Source organism: Pseudorca crassidens, chromosome 15, assembly GCF_039906515.1.
Source record: "Pseudorca crassidens isolate mPseCra1 chromosome 15, mPseCra1.hap1, whole genome shotgun sequence".
Lineage (NCBI taxonomy): Eukaryota > Metazoa > Chordata > Mammalia > Artiodactyla > Delphinidae > Pseudorca > Pseudorca crassidens.
Window position 1 is genome coordinate 19882113 of NC_090310.1, and position 24564 is coordinate 19906676.

Sequence of the window (24564 nt, forward strand, 5' to 3'; positions counted from 1 at the left end):
ATGCATCAAGAAGTGAACCCACATTATTGGAGCACTAGCCACGTAAAATCCTCCATGGCAGCTGGCAGAGAGCTCCCGGCAAGCTACAGGCCCAGCATTATCCACGCACCCAGCCCTAGAGAGGTCATCCCCACACCCTATGGGTTATGTCCCATGTTTGCCAAGACCCAGAGCTTCTCCCACAATTTGCCTTCACCTAGCAACACATCACACTATTTTCCATCCCACCCACTCTCCCACACCAGAGACATTCTCAGCAGTGTACAAAAAAAAATTCCAATTTTTACTTGGCTTGCAATGCAAAAATGCAGATGGAGGGAGGAAGGAAAGGAAGGAAGGAAGGAGGGAGGCAGGGAAGGAGCGAAGGAAAGAGAAGCTGGGAGAGGACCTCCCCAACCTCAGGTGGCCCACACAACCCAACCTGCACCACCCAGGCTGGGCTGCAATGATTTTAACTTACAATCTAAATGTCTCGTTCCACTCCGGGTTGAGGGAGCATTTGATGGTTTTGGTCTTCTGCTTGCTCTCACTCTTGGGATCAGGAATCAGTTTCAGTTTCACGTAAGGATCTGACAAGCCATTAGGGTCCATAGGTACAAGGTTTTTAGCATCTCTTACTAAAAACAGAAAAAGCAGTTTTAGCATTAATAGCCCCAAACTATTTAAGCACCAGCTACTGATAGTTGTAGAACCTGTGAAAAGATCATTGGCATCACACTTACTTAACGGGAATTTTCATTTATTAACATCAACAGCTAAGAAGCGTACAAAGTGAGATAAACTGAACAGATGTAGACTCTGCTCTATATTGGTTTAAAATTGAGTTCTGACTTTCATACTGCTCTCCCCACTCTGCCCCCTAGATTAACTGTAAGTTCTCTAATCTTATTTTCCAAAAAGTCTACAAGAAAGATTGGCTTCTTCCATCTAGCATAATGCTTTCAAGGTTCAAACACATTGTACTTCATTTATGACTGAATAATACCCGCTTGTACGGATATATCAAGCTTTGTTTATCCATTCAACAGTGGATCAATATTTGGGCCATTCCCACCTTTTGGCTATTGTGAATAGTGCTGCTATGAACATGTGTATACTCTGACACAAAAGGTCACATATTCTATGATTCCATTTATAGAAAACATCCAGAACAGGTAAATCCAAAGAGACAGCAGACTAGTGGCTGCCAGGAGCTGGTGGGAGGTGGAATGGGGAGTTACTACCTAATGGTTATAGGGTTTCCTTTACAGGTGACAAAATTCCTCGGAACTAGATAGAAATGATGGTTGCACAACACTGCTCATGTACTAAATGCCACTGAATTGTACACTTTAAAATGGTTAATTTTATGTTATGTGCATTTTACCTGAATTCAAAAAGAAAAAGCTAAAAGGCAAAGAGTTGCCCTGTAAACCAAAGTGCAACTGTTTTCCATGTAGCACCCATAACCAGTACCCAGACAGCCCACAGAGAGAAAAAGAGCAGCATTACCATCAGGCTCCACCCTCAACCAACAACACCCCGGGTAAAGGAGGCTTAGAGAGGGGAAAGGAAGCAGAGGTCAGCAGTGCAGATGCAACTGGGAATAGGGAGGATAAGGTAGAATAAGACATCAACCTGGAGAAATGGGAAGAAGTTAATTAGGAGTCAGTTCAAACAGTAATGCAGGCAGCCAAGGGAAGGAATGTAGTAGCAGACTCAATCTGCTAATCAGACTGTCTGCTAGAAGGCTAGTAGATAATGACTCCTACCAGGAATGCAAAGACGGTTCAACCTTAGAAATGTATTATTAAAATATTCATCATATTTATAGGTCAAAGGAGAAAACGATAGGATCACTGCAATTAGCTAGAAGTAACAGGAAATTTTCTTCACAGGATAAAGGATATCTGAAATAATAGACACCAAAGTTAATGACAAATGCAATCCCATTAAAGTCAGGAATAAGACAAAGATACCCATTACCACAGCCATCATTCAACATCTTTTCTAAGTATTTCATACGTGTAATAAGATAACAGAAACAGAAATGTAGGGGTAAAGCATCCCCCTTTCCCTGCAACCTTTGCTTCCACCCCCATCACCTCCTACCTGGTGCTTATCATCCAGCAATTACACTACTTTCTTTCTTTTTTTTTTTTTTTGGCGGTATGCGGGCTTCTCACCGTTGTGGCCTCTCCCGTTGCGGAGCACAGGCTCCGGATGCGCAGGCTTAGTGGCCATGGCTCACGGGCCCAGCCGCTCCGCGGCATGTGGGATCTTCCCGGACCGGGGCACGAACCCGTGTCCCCTGCATCGGCAGGCGGACTCTCAACCACTGCGCCACCAGGGAAGCCCTACACTGCTTTCTTAAACTCAGTTTCATGTACCCCACGATCTTATGCCACTTCCCATTTTCCAGTTCATTAACTCTAGTACGCCACTGCTACAGGCCTTTCATCACCAATCAGTCTATTGAGCACAATATGTTTTCTCTTTCTCCCCATTCCCTCTTGCCTTTACTCCATTCACCCCCAGTTTAGAGTTTTGGGTGCATTATAATCACTCCCTGAAATTACTGTCAACTCCCTTACTCCTCTTTCTTTCCATTTTAACTGACAAACACAGCCTTAGTTAAATTCAAATATTTTCCCTTTATTTTCCTACATGCAAGCAGCTAACCACTGCTAGGGATGGGAGTCAGGGGAGGCTCACTTGTCTAAGATCATATAGCTAGTAAAGGGTTGAGACTGGATAAATGAAATGAGGAAAGGGCTGGGTGGACCGTCTGAGGAGTGACAAGGGACCCCGGGACGCAAGTTGTAACTTATTCTGCATTGACACTGTTCTGCACTCTAGTACATGGCCCTTTCTTCCATTTATCCACAGGTTGAATTCATGTTCCACCTCAGCTTGCAAGTTGTAACTCATTTTTGCACCAAAAGCAAGAATTTTTCCTCTTTGATTTGGTTAAGCTCAATAAGCAGGTCCCTGGGGCTTCCCTGGTGGCGCAGTGGTTGAGAATCTGCCTGCTAACGCAGGGGACACAGGTTCGAGCCCTGGTCTGGGAGGATCCCACATGCCGCAGAGCGGCTGGACCCGTGAGCCATAACTACTGAGCCTGCGCGTCTGGAGCCTGTGCTCCGCAACAGGAGAGGCCGCGATAGTGAGAGACCCGCGCACCGTGATGAAGAGTGGCCCCCGCTTGCCACAACTAGAGAAAGCCCTCGCACAGAATCGAAGGCGCAACACAGCAAAAATTAATTAATTAATTAATAAACTCCTACCCCCAACATCTTATTTAAATAAATAAATAAGCAGGTCCCTAATGTGTTAGGCATTCTGCTAGGTACTGGTGACAGGGGGGCCAACATAAGATGTTGATCCTGTCCGCAAGGGATATATAAAACCAAATTTATTCAAAGTATAGTTGATTTCTAATGAGACAGTAGCCAGGTCATATAGTGTAGTGGATACAGGGCTATAAGGTGCCAGGGTCTGCATCTTGCCTAGCAGGTATCTCACATTTTTAAACCTCAAATTCTTGATCAGTGAAATGGAGATAATACATGCCTCATTGGGTTATTATAAGAGTACAGTCAGACAAGGAATATACATGTTTAGCACAGAACCTGGCACCTACGGAATAGTCAATAAACGCTAGCTATATTATTGCTATTTCACTGTTCTTAAAATTCATATGCAGTGCCCCTTGTGCCACATTTGTCTATTTTTATTATGAAGACTTAACCATTCCCAAACAGACTGATATTAAACAGAACCACTTGTGGTTTTCCTTCTTGAGAATAATGCATCCGACTTTTCCATTTGAACCCTTCTAGAGGAACGTTCCTCAACCGTCAGCGTGGATAAGGGCCACCTGGAGGACTCGCGAGACACGTATTCCCACAGATAGATTCTGATTCAGTAAGTCTGGAGTGACACCTGCTCATTTGTTTATCAAGTTCCCAGGCGATGCTGATGCGCTAGCCCACAGAGCACACATTAGGTAAAACTTTCCTAGAGGATATAATTTCTTAATATCCCCATGCATTTCCCCCATGGAATACAATCTCCAACTGTTACTTTCATTTCTTGAGCCTTCCAAGGAAGCACGTGCCAGTTTCTAGGCTGGGATCTTGGAATGACACATCTATCACTCTAGGGAGCTGCATAAAAACATGGTTTGAGATGCTCTGAAGTGCAAGAAACTTGTCTGTCTGGTTGATTGGCAACACATATGCAAGTGGAAACAGTGTCTTTCTTCAAAGACCACGCTCCCTCCCCTGTCTTATGAACTGACACCACAGGACAATCACCAGGACGTTCCTCTATTTAAATTTGCAACCTCACAGCTCTTTCAGAGTGCTCTTTGCAGGACAAGTGTATGTTGTATTCTTGAGCCAATCTCATAACTAATGGTTTAAGAATGACCTCTCCCTGGGCATCTACTTCCCCTGAACCGAACATTCCTAACTGAGGCATGACTCCATCTTTCCCCCAACGCTTATAGAACCCTTTCTTCTACTTCTGTCCTTTTGGGTCTCTCCTCTACCAAAGGGGCCAAAAATTTCTGTGGAAAGGTACGGAACAGAATTGATTCTGGGACTGTTCCTATCTCCAAGAGCTCTGGCTCCTAGAGCCACTGTATCATGAGCAGTTGACAGTAGCTGCAGGCTAAGATCCAAACGCCTGTCCCTCCTGAAGCTTTTCAAAGTACAGTCATGTTTCCCAGCAGCAAGAGAGCTGCATATGTATCGAGAAAGCAAATCTCTCTAGACCACACTTGGCGAGACTGACTTTGATTTTTCTTGATAAATGTTTCTTTACTATCTTTGTTGAAATTCAGCCAGCCCAGATGGTACAAAATGCTTCACACAAAGCAGAAATAGCAACCTTCCCCCCTGGCGGAAGTCTGCTAAGTGCACAGGAGAAAAGTGTCCCAATCAAGAGAACATTGCTTGCCTTGGAAGCGAAGCTGGCTGGGGGGTAAGATCTGGCTGTTTCCATCAAAGGGCCTTCAGAGCAAATGAGGCCTCTGCATCCTGGTGCAAGTTACCTAACACGGTGCTGAATCCATAAAAGACAGCACTACTGTTAACTATTTTCCTAAGAATCGTTCTTCACCAAGAACTTTCCTAGTCTTTTTTTTTCAACCAACTATTGGAAAGTCTGAATAACTGTGTTGCTTTATAGCCATTATCCTACACTGTGTGAACCAGGAGCTTCTCTTTATTAACTCCTTTTGAAGGTCCTTTCTTCAACATCACGAGTCCTCATTTGTCCTCACTACATGTCCTCAGAACAGTTATTCAAAGCAACACCAACGTTAAGTTATGTTTGAGGATGTTGGCAATGACAAAAAGTAGGAAATAATCGGAGTGCCCATCCACAGGGGAAGGGGTAAAAAATCGACAGCATATTCACACTGTGAAATACGAGGTACATGTCAATAACACTGGGCTACCTACATGCACTAACACGTTGAAGAAAACAGCAAGATGAAGATAGACGATTACAGTCTAATGCTTCTTTATTTAAGAAAAAGGTCTGAGGACATCAGTGGTTCAACTGATGAACTCTGGATTGGGACTGTGAATTAGATAATAGCATTGGGTCAATGTTACATTTCCTGAGTTGGATAGCTATACATATGCAAGAGAATGTCCTTGTTCTTGGGAAACACACACTGAAGTATTTAGGGGCAAGTGAGAACCATGACTCCAACCTATTCTCAGATGGCTGGGGAAAAATATACAAACACAGGGCTTCCCTGGTGGCGTAGTGGTTGAGAGTCCACCTGCCGATGCAGGGGACATGGGCTCGTGCCGCGGTCCGGGAAGATCCCACGTGTCGCGGAGCAGCTGGGCCCGTGAGCCATGGCAGCTGAGCCTGCGCGTCCGGAGCCTGTGCTCCTCAACGGGAGAGGCCACAACAGTGAGAGGCCCGCGTACCGCAAAAAAAAAAAAAAAAAAAATATATATATATATACACACACACACACATATAAAAATATTTAACAGAGAGAATGATAAACCAAATGTAGCAAGATATGAACAAGTGGTAAATCAAATCAGGTAAAGAGCATACAGATATTCCTTGTACTGTTCTTGCAACTTTTCTGTAACTTTGAGATTATGTCAAAAGAAAAAGTTTTAATAAACAAGGCCCTCCAAATCTTCAAGAGACAAGTATAATAAAATAAATTTTCTACAAGGTCATATATGAATGTAAATATATAGAAAAGAGTCTGGAAGGATAAACCCAAAATTGGCTTGAAGTAACGGTTACATCTGTGGAAGAGGCAAAGGAATCTGGTTTGGGGGCTGTGGGCAAAAGAGACGTCAGCCTTAACTGTCATATTCTGAATTTATTACAAAGAGAATGCATTCTTGTATTAACTGTGTTATTGAAACTTAGTTTAAAAAACAATTCAGTTGTGGTGCATCTACAGCCTCCAAGAATCCATTGTTCTGGCCTTCAGAGACCCGCACCCTGTTCCCCAGAGACTTTTTAGAGCAACTAGGTCTGCAAAGATCATGGTTTGAATCCCTGAGCCCTTGGTGAACAATGCACAGACCCAGATCAGCTGGATGCCCCCAGCACATATCCCAGAATCAAAGCAGGGTTGGAGGAAAGAGGCTAAACAGGTGAAAAATTTCAGAACCATCCACCTATTCTAGCTCTCCTGCTCTGCATCCCCCTCCTTCCATTCCAGTGACCTCCAGATGGATGACAGTTCACTGGACCTTTGGTTAACCCCAAACCCCTCCACACTGCCCTGCTACACCTTCTTAAGTTGCAAGCTTCTTCAGCCCTCTACTCCTAGATCCGCATCCTTTTGATTCCTGTTCACTTATTACTTCTTCTAACCTCAGGGTTCTCTGATGCTACAGCTTTTGGGAGCCATGGATCCATCAGAATCCCCTTCCAGTCATCTTAACTGGCCATCCCTGGCCTCATCTGATGGAATCTGATTACAAAGTAAGCAAACCTGGGGTCTTTGGGCAGCCCACATGCAGCATCTAAGGCATCCCAAGCACATCGTGGCCAAAGGCTCCTAGAACAGCTGGCTTCCCGTCACTGCTGGCAATGGTACAGTTATCACACAACCATTTATTTGTGTTGAGACAGACTTCCAGCTGGGACCGTCACAGTGTCTGTCTGGAAGACAGTCTGTCAAGCCAAGGCAAGTGAAATGATGATGGGGAAGCTAATGCAGGTGAATCAGGACCCAAATTAGCAACAGTTCGACTCTGGAGTCACACACACCTTCAGGTCTGAATCCTGCCTCTGCCTTTACTCTCACTAACGCCCTTAAGTAAAAAGACTTCTCTGAGCCTGAGTTCCCCTGTCTTCGAAACGCTGATAAAGTCACATACAACTCAAAGGGATGTGTGATAATTATAGGATGGCCATCCATGCCAGTTTACCCAGAGCAGCCTCAGTCTCTATCTGTTGTCCTTTTACTCTCAAGAGAGTCCAGTTTGGACAATAAATTATATGGTTCCCCTAATTATAGAGGATAATGGTGTTGAAGTATAGTGTAAAGCACATGGCAGAGGTTCAACAAACGTTGATTTCCTTTCTCCTTTGAGAGAATTTAGATCAAATTATATAACTATTAAGATCCATTTCAAGGTTAAAAGAGCATCTCTCCAATGTGATTTTCATATAAATGAACCTAGAGGAGGTAGTCAGAGAATGATAGATGATCTGAAGCCAAATGTGATAGATCCCTTCCTTCTTCTTATATTATGGCTTCCTCTCCACCCAATGCAGCCACCTGGAGTCTCACCTGGAATGGCTCTTCCTCTGAACTCCCCAATAACCTTTTATCCTTTTAATCCCCTGCTCCCTTTACACCAATTTTTTTTTTAACCTCATCAAACCCTCAGATCCCTCAACACTTTCCTTTCCTCCGGTCCATCAGTGTGCGCCTGAGTTATTACTTTTTTCCTAACCCTACCAATATGGAAAGCCCTCCAATCACTTCTGGCCACAGGCTTAAATATTTTGTCTTTTCAACAACATCCTGTCGCATACCTCAGACCATCAGTGATATATGGCTTAGAGAGTGCCCCTGGAGAAAGTGGGGGTTTGATGCATGACCCACTCAGGACCTCCAACCACACCTTGGCCCTCCACACCACCTGTCAACCCTACTGGGTGTGCCCAGTCAACCCGCCTCTCATTCTCGACAGAAGCAATTGCAAGACCTCATCATTTTAAGGCTCCCACCTGATTCCCGCTCCATCTTGTTCATCTGAGGATCTTCTGTATTATGTTTGTGTCATGAATTTCTAGTTCTATTATGTTTTCATCAGAAAATGTGGGCTGAGCCATTTCTGGGGCATTTTGTGAAGAATTTCATAAGGTTTGCATTGCAAGCTAACATAGCACCAATTTTGTGCATACTAGGGAAAAAGGTGTTTCTCTTATGGAAGGGTTCAGGCTTCAAGATAGAGGTATTGGACACTCACTTTAATTATATTATTTAAGTTATCTATATCCATATTTTTTATCTGTTTTATCTGTCAAAGACTGACAAAGTATGTTTTAAAACCCTCCTGTGATGGTATTTCTATAAATTTCTCCTTTCATTTCTAGCAGTTTTTGCTTTTATGTATTTTGACCCTGTGTTACTTGAGACTCATGACTATTTTTTGGTCTTGGATTTTGTGTTTCATTCTTAAAAATTTCTTTTTATGCAGGTTATTATTTGTTTGTCTGGAACTCTACTCTCAATATAGGTGTTTTTCCATTTAGCTGGTCTTTTCTCCAGGAACATCTGATTCCATTTACCTGTGGATCAATGCTGTTTGTCCTCTACATCTTTTTTTTTTTTTTTTTCATGACTGTAGTCATTTCTTTGTCCCTTTTCCCTGCCACCTGGAAGTACTCCTTAAGCTTGTTTCCATATTACTGATAATATTTTCTGCAGTCGGCATTCCTCTATTTACTGTTTCTATGCATTTTAATTTATTTTATTTTTTACATTACTTTTTATTATCGTAACATGAGCTCCTTCTTGCTCACACCTTCCCCTGAGCCAGCTCCTCTTTCGTCTCAGGCTATTGTCTTACCTTCTGTCCTCCCCTGCTCTCAGTGTCTCTCTCTCTTCCTCCCTCCCTCCCACCCTCCTTTCCTCTCCTTATCTTCTATCTGTTTATTTTCTGCCTATGGCATTTAATTTTTTTAATTAAATACAGCATACAGTAATACTGACTTTTTTATTTTGGTGTATAGTTTTCTGAATTTTGACACATGTATAGATTCATGTAACCACCACACTACCAGGGTACAGAACAATTCTATCATTCCAGAAAAAACCCCTTGTGCTGCTGCTTCGTAGCTACAAACTGCCCCCTCCCTCAGCCCCTAGCAATCGATGGTCTATTTCTCATTTACTACAGTTTTATCTTGTTAAGAATGGTATATCCATGGAATCATACAGTATGAAACCTCCTGAGATTGGCTTCTCTAACTCAGCAAAATTCCTTTGAGAGTGAGCCAAGTTGTATCTATGAAGTTAATTCCCTTCTGTTGATGAGGAATATTCCACTGTATGGATGTACCACAGTTAGTTTATCCATTCACCTGTTCAAGGACATTTGAGTGGTCTCTAGTTTTTGTTGATTATGATAGAGCTGTGCAACTATTCATGTTTTTGTATGAACAAAAAGTTTCATTTCTCTAGGGTAAATTCCTAGGAGTCAGATCATTAAGTCATATGGTAAGTGTATGTATACATACATACATACATATATATATGTCAAAAGGTTTTCCAGAGTGACTGTACCATTCTGCATTCCCACTAGCAATGAATGAAAGTTCCTCTCACTCTGCATCCTGCCAGCGCACTGTATTCACAGTATTTATCGTCGTTATCATTTTAGCCATTCTAATACATGTACAGTGGTATTTCATTGTGGCTTTAATTTGTATTTCCCTAATTCCTAGTGATACTGAATATCTTCTTGCGAATGAATTTGCCATGTTTATATCGTCTTTGGTGGTGTGTTGGTTTGAGTCTTTGGACCATCTTTTTCGTGGGGTTGTTTTCATACTTATGACTCTGAGAGTTCTTTACTCTGGATTCAGGTCCTTTGTCAGATGTGTGATTTGCAAATATTTTCTTCCAGTTTGTAGCTTGTCTTTTCATTCTATAACAGTGTCTTTTGCAGAGCATACTTTTTTAAAAATTTTAATAAGGTCCAAATAATCATTTTTTTCTTTTATGAGTCATGTTTTTAGTGCCATGTTTGAGAATTCTTTGTTTAACTCCAGGTCATAAAAATTTTCTCCTGTTTCTACCTTTATATTTTACATTCAGATCTATAATCCATTTTGAGTTCATTCTTATAGAAGGTATGAAGTGGAAGGTGAGGCTCATTTTGTTTGCATAGGGATGCCCAATCTTTCCAACATCACTTGCTGCAAGACTGGATAGTCTTTCCATTTCTTTGTTTTTATACTTAAAAAAAAAAAATCAATGGGCCATATTTGTGTGGGTATATATCTGGACTCTCTATTCTGTTCCAGTCATTTATATATCTATCCCTTTACCAAAATCACACTGCCTGATTACTGAAGCTTTACATAGTTAAGTCTTAAGATTGAGTACTATGATTCTGCCAACTTTATTCTTCACCTTAAAAATTGTTTTGGCCCTTCTAGTTCTTTGATCTTTCCATTAAATTTTAGAATCACCTTGTCCATATCAATAAAAAAAAATCCTGCTGAGATTTTGATTGGAAATTCATTAAGTCTGCAGATCAATCTGAAGAACTGACAACTTTACTGTACGCTGAGTCTTCAAACACGGTATGTCTTTTCATATATTTAGGTATTCTTTGATTTCATGCAGTGTTTTATAATTTTCAGCATACAGATCCTAGACATGTTTTGTTAGATTTATAACAAAATATTTCATTTGTTTTGAAGTTATTGTAAATGGTGTTTTTAAAATTTGAGTTTCTAATTGTTAACGGTTGATATATAAAAATACAAATTATTTTTATGTGTTCACCTTATATCTTGCAATTTAACTCATTAGTTCTTGGAGGTTTTTTGGTAGATTCTTTTGAATTTTCTACATAGACCATCATTTTCTATGTACAGAGACAGTTTTGTTTTTTCCCCCCAATCTGTATTTCTCAACCTGTTTTTCCAATCTTTTGGTTTATTTTTATTCTCTTACTACACCAGCTAGATCCTCCAGTATGATGCTGAATAGAGTGGGTGAGGGTGGACATCCTTGTCTTGTTTCATAGCTCAGGGGGAAAGCATGCTATCTTTCATTATTAAGAACCTTGTAGACTTTTCTCTAGATGTCCTTTATAACATCAAGAAAGCTTCCTTCCATTTCTACTCTGCTGAGAACTTTTATCATAAATGGATATTAAATCTTGTCAAGTGCTTCTTCTTTCTTTAGATTATGAACATAGTGGAATACATTAATTGATTTTTTAATTATTGAACCAGCCTTGCATTCCCAGGATAAAATTTACTTGGTTGGGGTGTATTATTCTTTTTACATATTTCTGGGTTTGATTTCCTAATATTTTGTTGAAGATTTTTGTAGTTATGGTCATAAGGGATAACTGTAGTTTTCTTGTACTGTTTTTGTCTGACTTTGGTATCGGGGTAATGCTATCCTCATAAAATAAGTTAGGGAGTGTTCCCTACTCTTCTGTTTTCTAGAAGAATCCGTGTCATTTCCTTTTTAAATGTCTGGTAGAATTCCACAATATAAATCTCATTCCAAGTACTTCTTTATCTGGACTCCACAAATTCTGATGTGTTGCATTTTCATTTTCTTTCATGGGTTCAAAATATTTTCTAATTTTCCTTGAGATTTCCTCTTTGAACCACAGAATAAGTAGAAGTTTGCTTTTTAATTTCCACATTTTTCCAGGGGCCCTACTCCCATGATTTTAATTTCTACCTAAAAGCTCTTTACTGAGCTTTATAACAGAACACACAACTGTCTACCATATATCTGGTACTGGATATCCCATAAGTACATCAACCCAAAGCATGCCCAAGAATACTCACTCTCATGAAATAAGTCAGGAAGAGAAAAATAAATACCGTATGCTAACACACATATATGGAATCTAAAAAAAAAAAAATGGTTCTGAAGAACCTAGGGGCAGGACAGGAATAAAGACACAGACGTCGAGAATGGACTTGAGGACATGGGGAGGGGGAAGGGTAAGCTGGGACGAAGTGAGAGAGTGGCATGGACATATATATACTACCAAATGTAAAATAGCTAGCTAGCTTGTGGGAAGCAGCCACATAGCACAGGGAGATCAGCTCGGTGCTTTGTGTCCACCTAGAGGGGTGGGACAGGGAGGGTGGGAGGGAGATGCAAGAAGGAGGGGATATGGGGATATATGTATATGTATAGCTGATTTACTTTTGTTATAAAGCAGAAACTAACACCCCACTGTAAAGCAATTATACTCCAATAAAGATGTTAAAAAAGAGAGAAAACTTTCATGTGAACCACTAAAAAGGAAGAAATGAAAGTGAAGTTTTTTAAACATTCTTTTCTAAAAAAAAAAAAAAATACTTCCTCCCTGTCATTATCCCCCATCCCCCACCCACCTACCAGCATACAGAGCAGAGCATACGTGCTGCCCCTCTTTCAATGCCATCCTTGATGAGTGCTTAACCATTCACCCAACTGTGGTGAGAAATCTGGAAATCACTTCGGTCGCCTCCCCTCGGTAAAATCTTTGACTGTGTACTATTCATTCTGCCTCTTTATCATTTTATGTACCTGAGCCCTTCTTACTATCCACACTGTTACCACCTTAACAATAATAATTGTGTCATAGGGTTATGTGATTACTAAGTTATATCTGAAGCCTGTAAAGTGCCTGGTATTGTCCTTGGCAGGTAATGAGTGATGGGTAAACAGCAATTGCACATGGTTGTTGTCTGCGCATTCCTTTTTTCTCTCCTAGCTGGTTTCTCCCCTACAGTCTCGCTCCTTTCTGCGCTTCCTCCACGCCCCTACATCAAAGAGATCTTTCAAAACTTCAAGTCTGATTACAAGCTCTCTAAACAAAACGCTTCATAGTTTTAGAAAATCTATTAACATTATTCACTATAAAACTAGGTCAAAGGAGAAAAAACATGTAATTATCTCAAAAAATGACAAAAAAGACAAGTGACAAAATTTAATAAATCATTCTTTCTTTTAACCCTTAGAAAAATAGGAAGAGATACATGTTTTTCTTGGTGTGATAAATGTATCAAAGGCTTTCATCGTGCTTACTGGTGAAACTCTAGAGGCATTTCTAGTTCCCTTAAGGCCACAATCAAATTAAAAATGCCTACCATCACCACTATAATTTAACATCATTCTGGAAGTACCAACCAATACAATTACATAAAAGAAAAATATTAAGAGGCTTAGATGTTGGAAAAGAGAAGACAAAATTAGCTTGTATTGTCTCAACTGTATCTTAGAGAAATTCTTCAGAAATTCTCAACTGTACCTTAGAGAAATTCTTCAGAATTTCTTACAGAAATTCTACCAACCAATACAATTACATAAAAGAAAAATATTAAGAGGCTTAGATGTTGGAAAAGAGAAGACAAAATTAGCTTGTATTGTCTCAACTGTATCTTAGAGAAATTCTTCAGTGGTCTGGCAAGCGACTGACACTCTCTGGTTTGCAGCCCTGATAAATTTTTCCCTTTTTTAATCTCTTAGTCACTCAGTGGGAATTTGGAAGAAGGAGAAGTTAAATATATGGTCTCAGTTGAGCATGAATTACTTTTTTAATTTTAAAAAGTTACTCTAGGGCTTCCCTGGTGGTACAGTGGTTAAGAATCCGCCTGCCAACTCAGGCGACACAGGTTCAAGCCCTGGTCTGGGAAGATCCCACATGCCGCGGAGCAACTAAGCCCATGCACCACAACCACTGAAGCCCGCGTGCCTAGAGCCCATGCTCTGAAACAAGAGAAGCCACCGCAATGAGAAGCCCGCGCACCGCAACGAAGAGTAGCCCCCGCTCGCCGCAACTAGAGAAAGCCCGCGTGTAGCAATGAAGACCCAACGCAGCCAAAAATAAATAAAAATAAAATAAATAAATTTATTTTTAAAAAATAATCTTAAAAAGTTACTCTAAATCTGGGAGAAAAAATTCTTTGCTTAATGGGAGGCCAGTCTTGTGCACAATTACGCTCAACAAACTTGAATTGGATACAACTTGGGTGCCCCAAGACCCAGTCAGCTGATTCCCCCAAGCTCGGAGTCTGTCCATCACTGCCAAAACCATGCAACTTTCATGCTCTGTAACTGGTTTCTTCTTAGAGCCAGAAACTTGGAAAGCTGGGCATTCTATAATCCACTGAACCCAGTTTAGTGTCATCTATTTTCTACAGAGGTTACCCTGGTCATTCAGGGTCTTGCAATTCCCAGGGCTGCTCTGCACCTGTTATGACTCTATACAGCCTCAACCCCTAGAGGTCCAGAGACCACGCCACTCCCCAGAGAGGATCTGGTTTAGTCACCCTTTGAGATCTCACAAGCGCAGCCTCTTAGTGCCTGGCACTCCTCAGTGGTGTGGGTGATGTCACCGGACCCCCCTGGCGATGCAGGGAGAGTGTGCAGGGATTCATGTAGATAGAGGAGGCGCTCTTCAGACCAGCTTGGAAAAACAAGAATAAACCCTGTCCCCATGAACACCTGTTCCCCTCAGGCTGGCCCTGGGGGTCTGTCCTATGCCTAGGACAGATGGTTTGTGAGTAAGGCACCCAATAAGCTAGCTTTATTTCTTGCTTGGAGACCAACTCATGCCTCAAGTTGAGAGAAAACAGACAGACGAGGCTTTCAGCTTCTCTGCCTGCATCCTCAGGACAGGAACCCTGACGGTGTGCCTGTGCCCAGCACCCCACCCCTCCACCAACCCATGCTGAGCAAATGCAGCAGAGGCACCGGGAGGGTGGCGTCCAAACCCTGAGCTGCAGTGGCTGAGGACATGGCTTTGGGCGCTGCTTCACAATGTGATTATTTCTAAAGATGTGACATAAATACTAACATGGGGTCCCTGGAGCTGCAGAGTCACTACTTGGCAACTTAATTTCGACATTCAATCAAAACTGTCTGTCGGCGGCTTTGTGCAGCCCAAGTAGCAATGGCCAGAAGCCCCACAATCTGCTCTCTAAGTGATGGGTTTAATTTCCAGAGGCTCGGGACAAAAGCCTTCCAGCTCTGAGGAAGGCAGGCTTAACCTCCCTTCTCTAGAGAACCGGTGCATATTTTCTCATTTCTTCAATGGGCGCCCCGGTTTGATAGAAGAGTCCTATCTACATTAACCACATCACTGAATCATGGGACCCAACGGATTTTTTAAAACCCGACAGCCACATTCTCACGCCATGTTCCCCAGGCAGTCAGAGGAAAGGGCTGTCATTTGAAGATAAGTTTTCTGCTTCTTCTACTGTCATTTGGGGATGATGAGGGAAGAAAACATCTGTTCAGAGAAGTCCCAACAGAGGAATATTTCCCCTTATGTACTGTCAAACATCCTCAATGGCACAGAAGCACTAAAAGAGGGAGAATTTTCCTGCTGGACCCATTTATCCTAAATGGATGGATGGATGATTAAAGCAATGGGTCTTAACCAGCCTGTAGGAAACAGGCATCCTTCCCACTTTCTTTTTATTTTAATTTTACCAAACTATTCATATCTCAAGGTCATTATAGCACCTACTAAATCCTCCCCACCTTCCCCCACTCTTCACCACTGTATGTAAACACACACACACACACATTATATTCAAAATACTTCCAAATGCCATAACCCAAGTGCCAACTAAACAGTACTGATGCCATCCTCAGAATTAGAACAGGGTCTTGAAGGCTCCTCGAGATGCCCAGGTATGAACTTTAGTTGCTGGGCTGTGGGGAGGTCCAGGGAGGATCTGGAGAGCAGCTGGGACAGCAGGGAGAGCCACCTCAGGAGGGTCACAGCTACTTGTCAGCTGGTACAGAGCATAATCTGGAAGAATGTCCTAGTTGCCCTCAGACACTCATTCATGCACATCCGATGACCATCTAGAAAAGGGCGCACAGCTGGCGTGGGGAGAATTTTCTTGCTTCTGGTCTATCACAGCCCCACCCCATGTCTCTGCCTGATACCCCAAGCTCAGCTCAGACTCAGGTGAACATTTCGGGGACCCTGCCCATCAGCAGATGCTGTCCTCTGGCTGAGAACAAGCTCTATGATGTTTCTTTCTGCAGCTCAAACCACAAGTTTGAGGCACACTTGTGGCGGGTAACATGTTGAGGTTTTAAGCTTCTCCCACTTCGCACTTCATTGAATTCTGTCATTTATATCCCAAGGCCCTTTGCCCCAACCCAACCCAACCGTGCAGCTAGACTTGAGTCATTCATGCCTCAGGGAGAAAGCTGTCGGGTAGGACCCAGGGACAGAGGCAGCGCGTTCTCGGCTGTTCAGTTGTGAAAGCGTCTGTCTCTACTGTCCTCTCCATCAGACGTCAAAAGTAGAGCTCCAGGAGGGCAGGCAGAGCACAGGAGGCAGCAGAGATCACGCTTCGCTACTTGATCAGTCTCTCTGTTCTCCAGACTCCCAGTGAGCCCTACTTTCTCCTCCTTCAGCCAAGGCTCCTACACACCTCCCTTCACGAAACAGACCCCCAGGAGCACCGCCGCCTGCCTGTCTCCTGTCTCGGGAAGAGACAGAGTCCAAATCCCAAACAGGATTAGCTGGGACATATAAACAAGACTCTGCAGGACTGTCAACAAGCTCAAAACAACTCCCCTTCTTCCCTCACACCAGGAACTGAAAAGCGGTGTTCCAGAGAGAGGGTTCTCCAAGGAGGAAAGCGAGGGTGTCCCAGACCAGAAGCATCAGCATCTCCTGGGGACTTGATGCAAATGCAAATTCCCAGGCCCACCCCCACCCCACCCCCACCCCCGACCTCCTGAGTCGGAAACTGATGGGAAGGGGAGGGGAGCCCAGCAATCTGGACTCTAATGCACCCTCTAGGTTATTCTGCTGCACATTCAGGTGTGAGAACCACTGCTCTCGACCAGCACCATCCAACAGAAATTCCTGGGAGGACAGAAGTGTTTGCTGTCCCACATAGCAGCCACTAGCCACATGCGGCCATTGAGTAGATTTCACTTAATTTTAATCAATTTAAATGTAAGTAGCCACGTGTGACTAGTGGCTGCCATGCTGTAAGCACAGCTCAGACTGCTGCGTCAGCCGCCCGTCACCCTCTCTTTCTTCCAGGTCAGCCTGTGAGCTGCAGACAAATTAATCTTCCTAAAGCAAAGATCTTATTGTGTCATTCCCACTCAGAAAAAATCCTCAGTGACTCACCATTGCCTACTGATTTTAAGTCCATGCTCTTTTTTTTCTTCTTTAGGAAGCCAAAAATGATTTATTCCAAAATATGACAGAAATCAAGATTAAATCCTAACAGCTAGTGGCAAACGAGCTCTTACTATGAGCCAAGCACTAAGTGCTGTTCGTGTTCTCTCTCATGTAATCCACATGGAAATCTTACGACGTGTGTATTACTGTTCTCCCCATTTTACTGATGTGGAAACTGAGAGCTGAGGAGGTTAAATGTCTTTTCCAAGGTCACATAGCTGGTTAACAGTAAAGGTGGGATTTGAACTCAGGCTGCCTGGCTCTAAAAACTGCACCCTTAACTGTGACATCACACTGCTGCTGAAAACCGAGGCAGGTCAGACCTTTCCCCTCTGAGTGTGCCTCTTCTTGAATCCACAACTGTGCTCATATGTTCTGTGGCAGCAGCTTCCAGGTCTGTCTTAAACATAGCGCTTGCCCCTCTATAATGAACGAGCAAAAGCCACCTTCAGATGTCTTGGGCTCCTTCAAGGGGAGATCAACATATTTCTACCCAAAAGAGCATCCTTCCACCACCTCAGAAGGTGTATTGGGCACATTTTAGGTGCAGACAGCACATCATTCAGAAAAGTAGTTTAAAAATGATAGGGGGAAAATATTGAACTTCAGACTAAGACAGGTAAAAAATGGTAAACCGGTTGAAGGCAGGTAGGATGCAAAAAGGTGAGCAATGGAAAGCAGTCTTTGGATTAGGAGAGGCTCTTGCATCTGGAAGCATTCCAATCCTACCCTCCACCACAGGGCTGACAGGCAAATACAGAGCAAGCAGTGCTACCCAGCAGAAAGGACATAGCCAAAGCCCTGGAGTGGATCTGAATTCTCCCCCCGCCGCCGGATCAGATGTTAGCCTTTTCACTGCTGGATCAGGTCCAAGGGGCCCTGGAGAGGAGACCAAGGAGGCCAAGGAGGCAAAGGGCACTCAGGTTACTGATTATTTGCAAACTGATATAGAAGTGTTTAGATGTTGTGACAACCAGCCTTGATCTAGATGACTGAGCATTACATGATTATCCTCTTCTTTAGAGTTAAAGATACTTGAGGTACCAAACAGTTGAGTTTTTAAACAGTCTTGAAAAGAGAGAGTTCAAGAAAGCAGATCGATGGTTGCCAGGGGCTGAGGGCAGAAGGGAATGGGGAATAACCGCTTAATGGGTATGCGGTTTCATTCTGGAGCAATGGGAATGTTTTGGAACTAGATAGAGGTGGTGGTTGTACACACTGTGAATGTACGATATGCCCCTGACTTGCGCATTCTAAAATGGTCAAGTTAATGTTACGTGCGTTTCATCTCAATAAATTAAGAAAAAAACAAAAGAGAGCGCTAGAGAGTGGGTTAACCTGCAGTCAAACTACCATCAGCCCAGAAGAGAGCTGCAAGCTGAACTGGGCACCTTCGTGAAGATAACACCCCGGCGAGACCCTGGAGCAGGGCCCAAAGACGCCTACGATCCCTCCAGAATGCGTCCACTGTGGTCACCGGCTCCTTTCCCCACTATAACTCTACAGCCTTTCCTGCCACTTCTTCCTCACATGTATCCCAAACTCCAGTCATACTCGACTGCTTGCTGCTCCCTGCAAGTTCCTGTCTCTGCAGGAGGAGACGGACACGATCTAGCGTCCAGAATCATGTCCCACAGCAACTTCCCAAGGGATACGTGCAGAGTGGCTGAGCCAGGCAGATAGTCACTCTACTACACTAGGACCTTCACCCCAAATCCCAAGTACAACCAACAGCCCTGGTGAGTTGGGCCCGACCATCAGTTCTTAACTCTAGATACACATTAGAATCACTGGAAATTGGATGGGCTCTCTTTGCTTCCTTTCTCCTACTACTGTTTGTTTTCCTGGTAACTCAGAGAGAGTAGTGTCCCAAGCAGGAGATAAGCCCAGAGTCCTCTCCACTCCAGCTATCTGGAGCTCTGAGAGGTCTGAAGACAGAGTAAGCCTCAAATAGAAGCCCAAGAAAGAATATTATGGGTGTATCATGATGATGAAGTCGTTAAGCTTCCCCTCATCTCTCTGAGCCCCACCAGCCCTCTAGCCAAGGCTCATGAACCAATAGCATCATCCAGGTCCTTAGCCTTGACCCCCATCCCCACATCAGCCGCGGCATAGAGAGGAGTTTCCAACTCCCCCTGGAGGCCAGAGTGTGCACTACCCTCTACCCAGTGAGCTCCCTCCCTTGGCCCTTCGCTCATTCTGGCAGTTAGATCTCTAATGCCACCTCTTCCCAGAAGCCTTTCTTGACTTCATCTGACCTACCAACAGGATTATTGCTTTCTTACGTTCAGCAGCACAACATATTTTAGGGATATGTTTGCTTGCCTTACTTGTTCTATTGTATTTAATAGAACTCTTTAAGGGAAGGAACTGTGACTTTCTAATATTTCTGGAAGGAGCACAGTACCATGGCTAAGAGCAGACCTGGATTTGCGTCCAAGTAATGCCATTTTCTAGTTGTGTGACCTTGGAAAGTTACTTAACCTCTGTGAGCCTCAGTTTCCTCATCTGTAATATGAGAACAGTCACCATGCCACCTCACCAGCCTGGGAGGGTTTAGGAGCTATAATGCATGCTAAGGGATCAAACCTCTTATATACTCAAAAGCCTAGGCAATATTATTACTCTAACCCATTAAGCGCCTAGAACTGGGACATGTATTTTGTAGGTGCTCAGTATCTGATGATTCAATCAGAATAATTCCCTGATTTCCTGCAAGGTTAAAAGCTTCTGCTTCTATTGTGGTCACTTTCGTATTTCCAGCCCCAGCACAGCATCTGACATGTAGCAGATGGTGAATCAATGAATGAATTGATAAGGGATGAGTGAGATGTTCCCTTCTCTCCACGCCCTAAAACCACTGTAGAGCTCCAAGGGCAGCACGGGTCGGTGCCCCTCCTGTGGTTCCTCAGAACACCTTGTCCTGATGTCTGGTGCAGGACGTGTAACCCTTTACTGTGATTATCCATGTACCTGTCTTATTGATGGTGGTGACTCCAGAGCCCAGCACAGTGTGAGACACTCGCTGAAGGAGAGAATGACCATGAATCTTATCACCTTGGGAGGATCCCAAGGCCTCGAGCCCAGAGAGGATTTACAGGTTTTGTGATCTGGGTTGTTCTGGCCGAAGCTGCTGCCGACGCTGACAACATTCACTGAGCACATGTTATGTGCACTTGACACACATCACGGTATTGCCCGTCCCCAGAGCCTGAGTTCTTCACTTCCACACTTTGCCACCTCTCTCTGGGAGGCAGGAATCCAACCTGTTCAGAAGAGGCAAGTCTCGACTGATTTAAGAACAGACTGTTCCGGGAACTTCCGCTTCATTTGCCCCAACATGTGGGGACTGGACTAAACTCTTCCTCCAGCACAGCGCCTCCTGCCTTTCGAGGACCCGTATCTGATCTAAAGCCACCCTCCTTACCAAATTAGTAGAGTTGGGTGGTGAGAAGCTCAGTCAGAAAGCTAGAGATCCTGGGTTTTAATATAAACCCTGCCACTCAGTGCTATGCGCCCTAAATGTCACCGAACTTCTCAGTGACTCAGTCCCCTTGTCTAAGATATGGGGCTAACAACAGTCTCATAAGGATGTTGTAATAATTTAATGAAGTCGTGGAATGTCTGGCTCATGGTAAACATCCCGTATGTGCTAGGCTGTTATTATTGGCTACTGTTCTGTATCAGTACTCCCATGAGATACTTATTGACTTTAACTTCACTGTCTTCATTCCCCAGAGTTCTTAGGGTCCCCCTACCAGGACCTAGAAGAAATGGGCATTCTTCACTCTGTCACTGATGCTCTCCCCAACCCCTCTTTTTAAAAAAGTTTTTTAAACTTAACTGCAGATGTAATGGAACACAAAGTACATATTATCTTTGATTTTATCCTAAAATTCAATAATGCTTTAATTTGTACATTCACCTTCTGGTCTTTACCCACATTAACATTCAATTTTTACATAATTATAAAACCATACATCTATTTTATAGTTTGCATTTTCACTTAACATCATACCACTTGGGGCGATGATGGAGTAGCTCACAGAAGCTCAGCACTCCAGCTGAGAACAACTATACCGGCCAGACAGATAAACAAACAAAATATTTTTTCAAGGAACTGGGATGTTAAAGGAATTGGAATTGAGATGAGCCTATTATTCTGTGTGCCACTTTTTCCTTTGGGGCAGAAGTCATTCTCGGCACAGGGCAAGAGGCTGAGAAGCCAGGCAGGCGGCAGCTGCTAAGAAGCAGTTAGAAGCCTCAGGGCCAGGAATAGAACTGCCAGGGAAAGCAGGACTTGGGAGACCAAGATACCAGCGAGAAGAGAAGACCAAAGAAGCTAACTCGACCCTAAGCATCGGTTCTCCCTTGGGGCTTTGCCAATTCAAATACAGAGGTTGAGACACAAAACAGAAATCTGCTGACGGTTTCTGGCAGTCTCGTGGTGCTGGAGAAGCAAAATCTGGAGTGCAGGACCTTGCAAGGAGGGGGGCCCTAGGAAGTATTCAGCCTCACAATTGGAAACCTCTAGCGGCTCCATCATTGGACTGGGAATGAACCAGAGGAGGAAGATAACTTCATCCAAACCTCTTTGATTTGGCACATGAAATGACTGGAACTCAAACCAAAGTTCCAAATATGCCAAGAAATAGGACGAGAAGAAAAAACAGCCAATAGGACAGATCCACAGGTGACCCAGACACTGGATTTTAAAATAACTGTGATTGAGAGGGTTTAAAAAAAAAAAAAAAAAAAAAGATAACAATATGGAGAACTTCCCTAGAGAGCTATAACCTATAAAAAAATGTGACATTTCGCATCTAAAATACAATAATTCCCACACTGAGGGGAACTCTACAAACACCTGACCGCTACTCCTCAAAACCGTCAAGATCATGAAAAACAAAGAAAGACTGAGAAATTGTAATGAACCAGAGGAACCTAAGAGGATATGACAACTAAATAAAACTTGGTATCTTGGATGGAAACCTGAAACAAATAAAGGATATTAATGAAAAATCTAGTTAACACCCAAATAAAGTCTGGAGTTTTGTTAACAGTAATGTACCGATTAATGTTAATTTCTGAGTTTTGACAAATGCACCATGATAAGGTAAGATGTTAACAACAGGGGAAACTGAGTGAAGGGTTTATGGGAACTCTGTACTATGTAACTTTTCCATATATCTAAACGTATTCTAAAATAAAAAGGTTTAATTAAAAATACAATAATTAAAACTAAGAACTCAATATAAGGGTTTAGCAGCAGATTAGAAGCCACTGGAAGGCATATTAGTGACTGGAAAAGTAGCTCATTTAGAACCATCAGACTAGGGAATTCCCTTGTGGGGCAGTGGTTAGGACTCTGAGCTTCCACTGCAGGTGGCATGGGTTCGATTCCTGCTCAGGGAACTGAGATCCCACAAGCTGTGCCTGGAGTGGCCAAAAAGGAAAAAAAAAGAAAGAAAGAAAGAAAAGGAAAAAAAATACAAAATAGAACCATCAGACTAAAGCACAGAGAGCAAAAAGGATGGAAAGTTTTGAAGACAGTGTCAGAGACCAGTGGAAAGGTCTAATCTATGTGTAATTGAAATCCAGGATGAAAAGAAGAGAAGGAATAGGGCAGAGAGTGGCCAAGAATTTTCCAATACTGATGAAAGATGTCAAGCTAAAAAATTCAAGAACAGAATAAATACGTATGTATGTAAACACACACACACACACACACACACGCACGCACACACACACACATTCCTAAGAACATCATAATCAAACTGTTGAAAATCAAAGATAAAGAGAAAATCAAAAGCAGCCAAATGAAAATAAGGCACATTACCTTCAAAGGAGTAAGAAAATAAGAATATGAATAAGAATAAGAACAATGGGGTAATATCTTTAAAGTGCTGAAAGAAAACAACTCCCAATTTTGAATTCTATACGCAGCAAAAACATTCTTCAAAAGTGAATGTGAAATAAAGGTATTTTAAAATTTATTTCCAGCAGGCCCCAATTAAAGTAAACGCTTAAAGGGGTTCTTTACAGAGAAAGATAATGATTCCAGATGGAAATATGAATATGTAGGAAGAAACAAACAAACAAAAAACAAAAAGGATAAATATATTTGTAACTCTAAATTAATACTGATTGTACAAAGCAATAATAATAAAGTATAATTAAAATGACATGTAAAATTAAAACAGGGTGAGACAGGGTAAATGGAACTCAAATGTTTAAGGACCTAGGGTTATTTGGAAATATAATGGGCTCTAAAAGGTCAAGGATGTATGTTGAAATCTGCAGAGCCAACATAAAAATAATAACAATATATGGCTAACAAGTTAATGGAAGTGAAATGATAAAATATACTCAAGTGATTCAAAACGAGGCAAAAACGAAGAGAAAAAGGAATATAAAACACATGGGACAAATAAAAATAAATAGGAAGATCACAGACATAAACTCAAATATATCAGCAATTACATTTAATGAAAATGGTCTAAATGGTCAAATTAAAAATCAAATAGACTGGATTTTTAAATTATGCTTATAAGAGACACATCCTGAATATAAGGATTGAAAGCAAAGGGAAAAGAATATACATTTTTAAATGTTCTTCTTCCTTTCATTTTCAATCATTTTCACTTTACATATTTTTTTTTCTTTTGTCTTTTGATCTTTCCATATCCTTATATTTAGGTTTTTTTTCCTTTTTACTTCCAGTCGCTCACTGTCAACCACTTTCATGAGAGAGAGAGAGAGGCAGAGAGACAGAGAGACAGAGAGAGAGAGAGACAGTCTGGGAAAATCCCACATGCCGCGGAGCAGCAAAGCCCGTGCGCCGCAACTACTGAGCCTGTGCTCTGGAGCCTGCAAGCCACAACTACTGAAGCCCGCACACCTAGAGCCCGTGCTCCGCAACAAGAGAAGCCAGCGCAATGAGAAGCCCACGCACCACAACTAAGAGTAGCCCCTGCTCAGCACAACTAGAGAAAGCCCACGTGCAAGAATGAACACCCAACGCAGCCAAAAATAAAAAATAAATAAATTAAATAAAATCATCTTAAAAAAATAAAAGAGGAAAATGCACAGTCATGATAGGAGGCTTGAACATAACTCCTTCAGTAACAGAACGAGCAAGCAAGATAAAAAT

The 24564-nt window shown here is 42.5% G+C and overlaps 1 protein-coding gene across 3 annotated transcripts in view; it reads right to left on the reverse strand.

The window, feature by feature from the left end:
- The window catches only part of PRKCB (protein kinase C beta), a 308802-nt gene that overhangs the window by 94359 nt on the left and 189879 nt on the right, over positions 1–24564 (reverse strand). For all 3 annotated transcript variants that reach the window (XM_067706359.1, XM_067706358.1, XM_067706360.1), the window contains exon 6: positions 461–617. In XM_067706359.1, coding sequence (XP_067562460.1) covers positions 461–617 — 157 coding nt within the window. The remainder of the gene's footprint in view (positions 1–460; positions 618–24564) is intronic.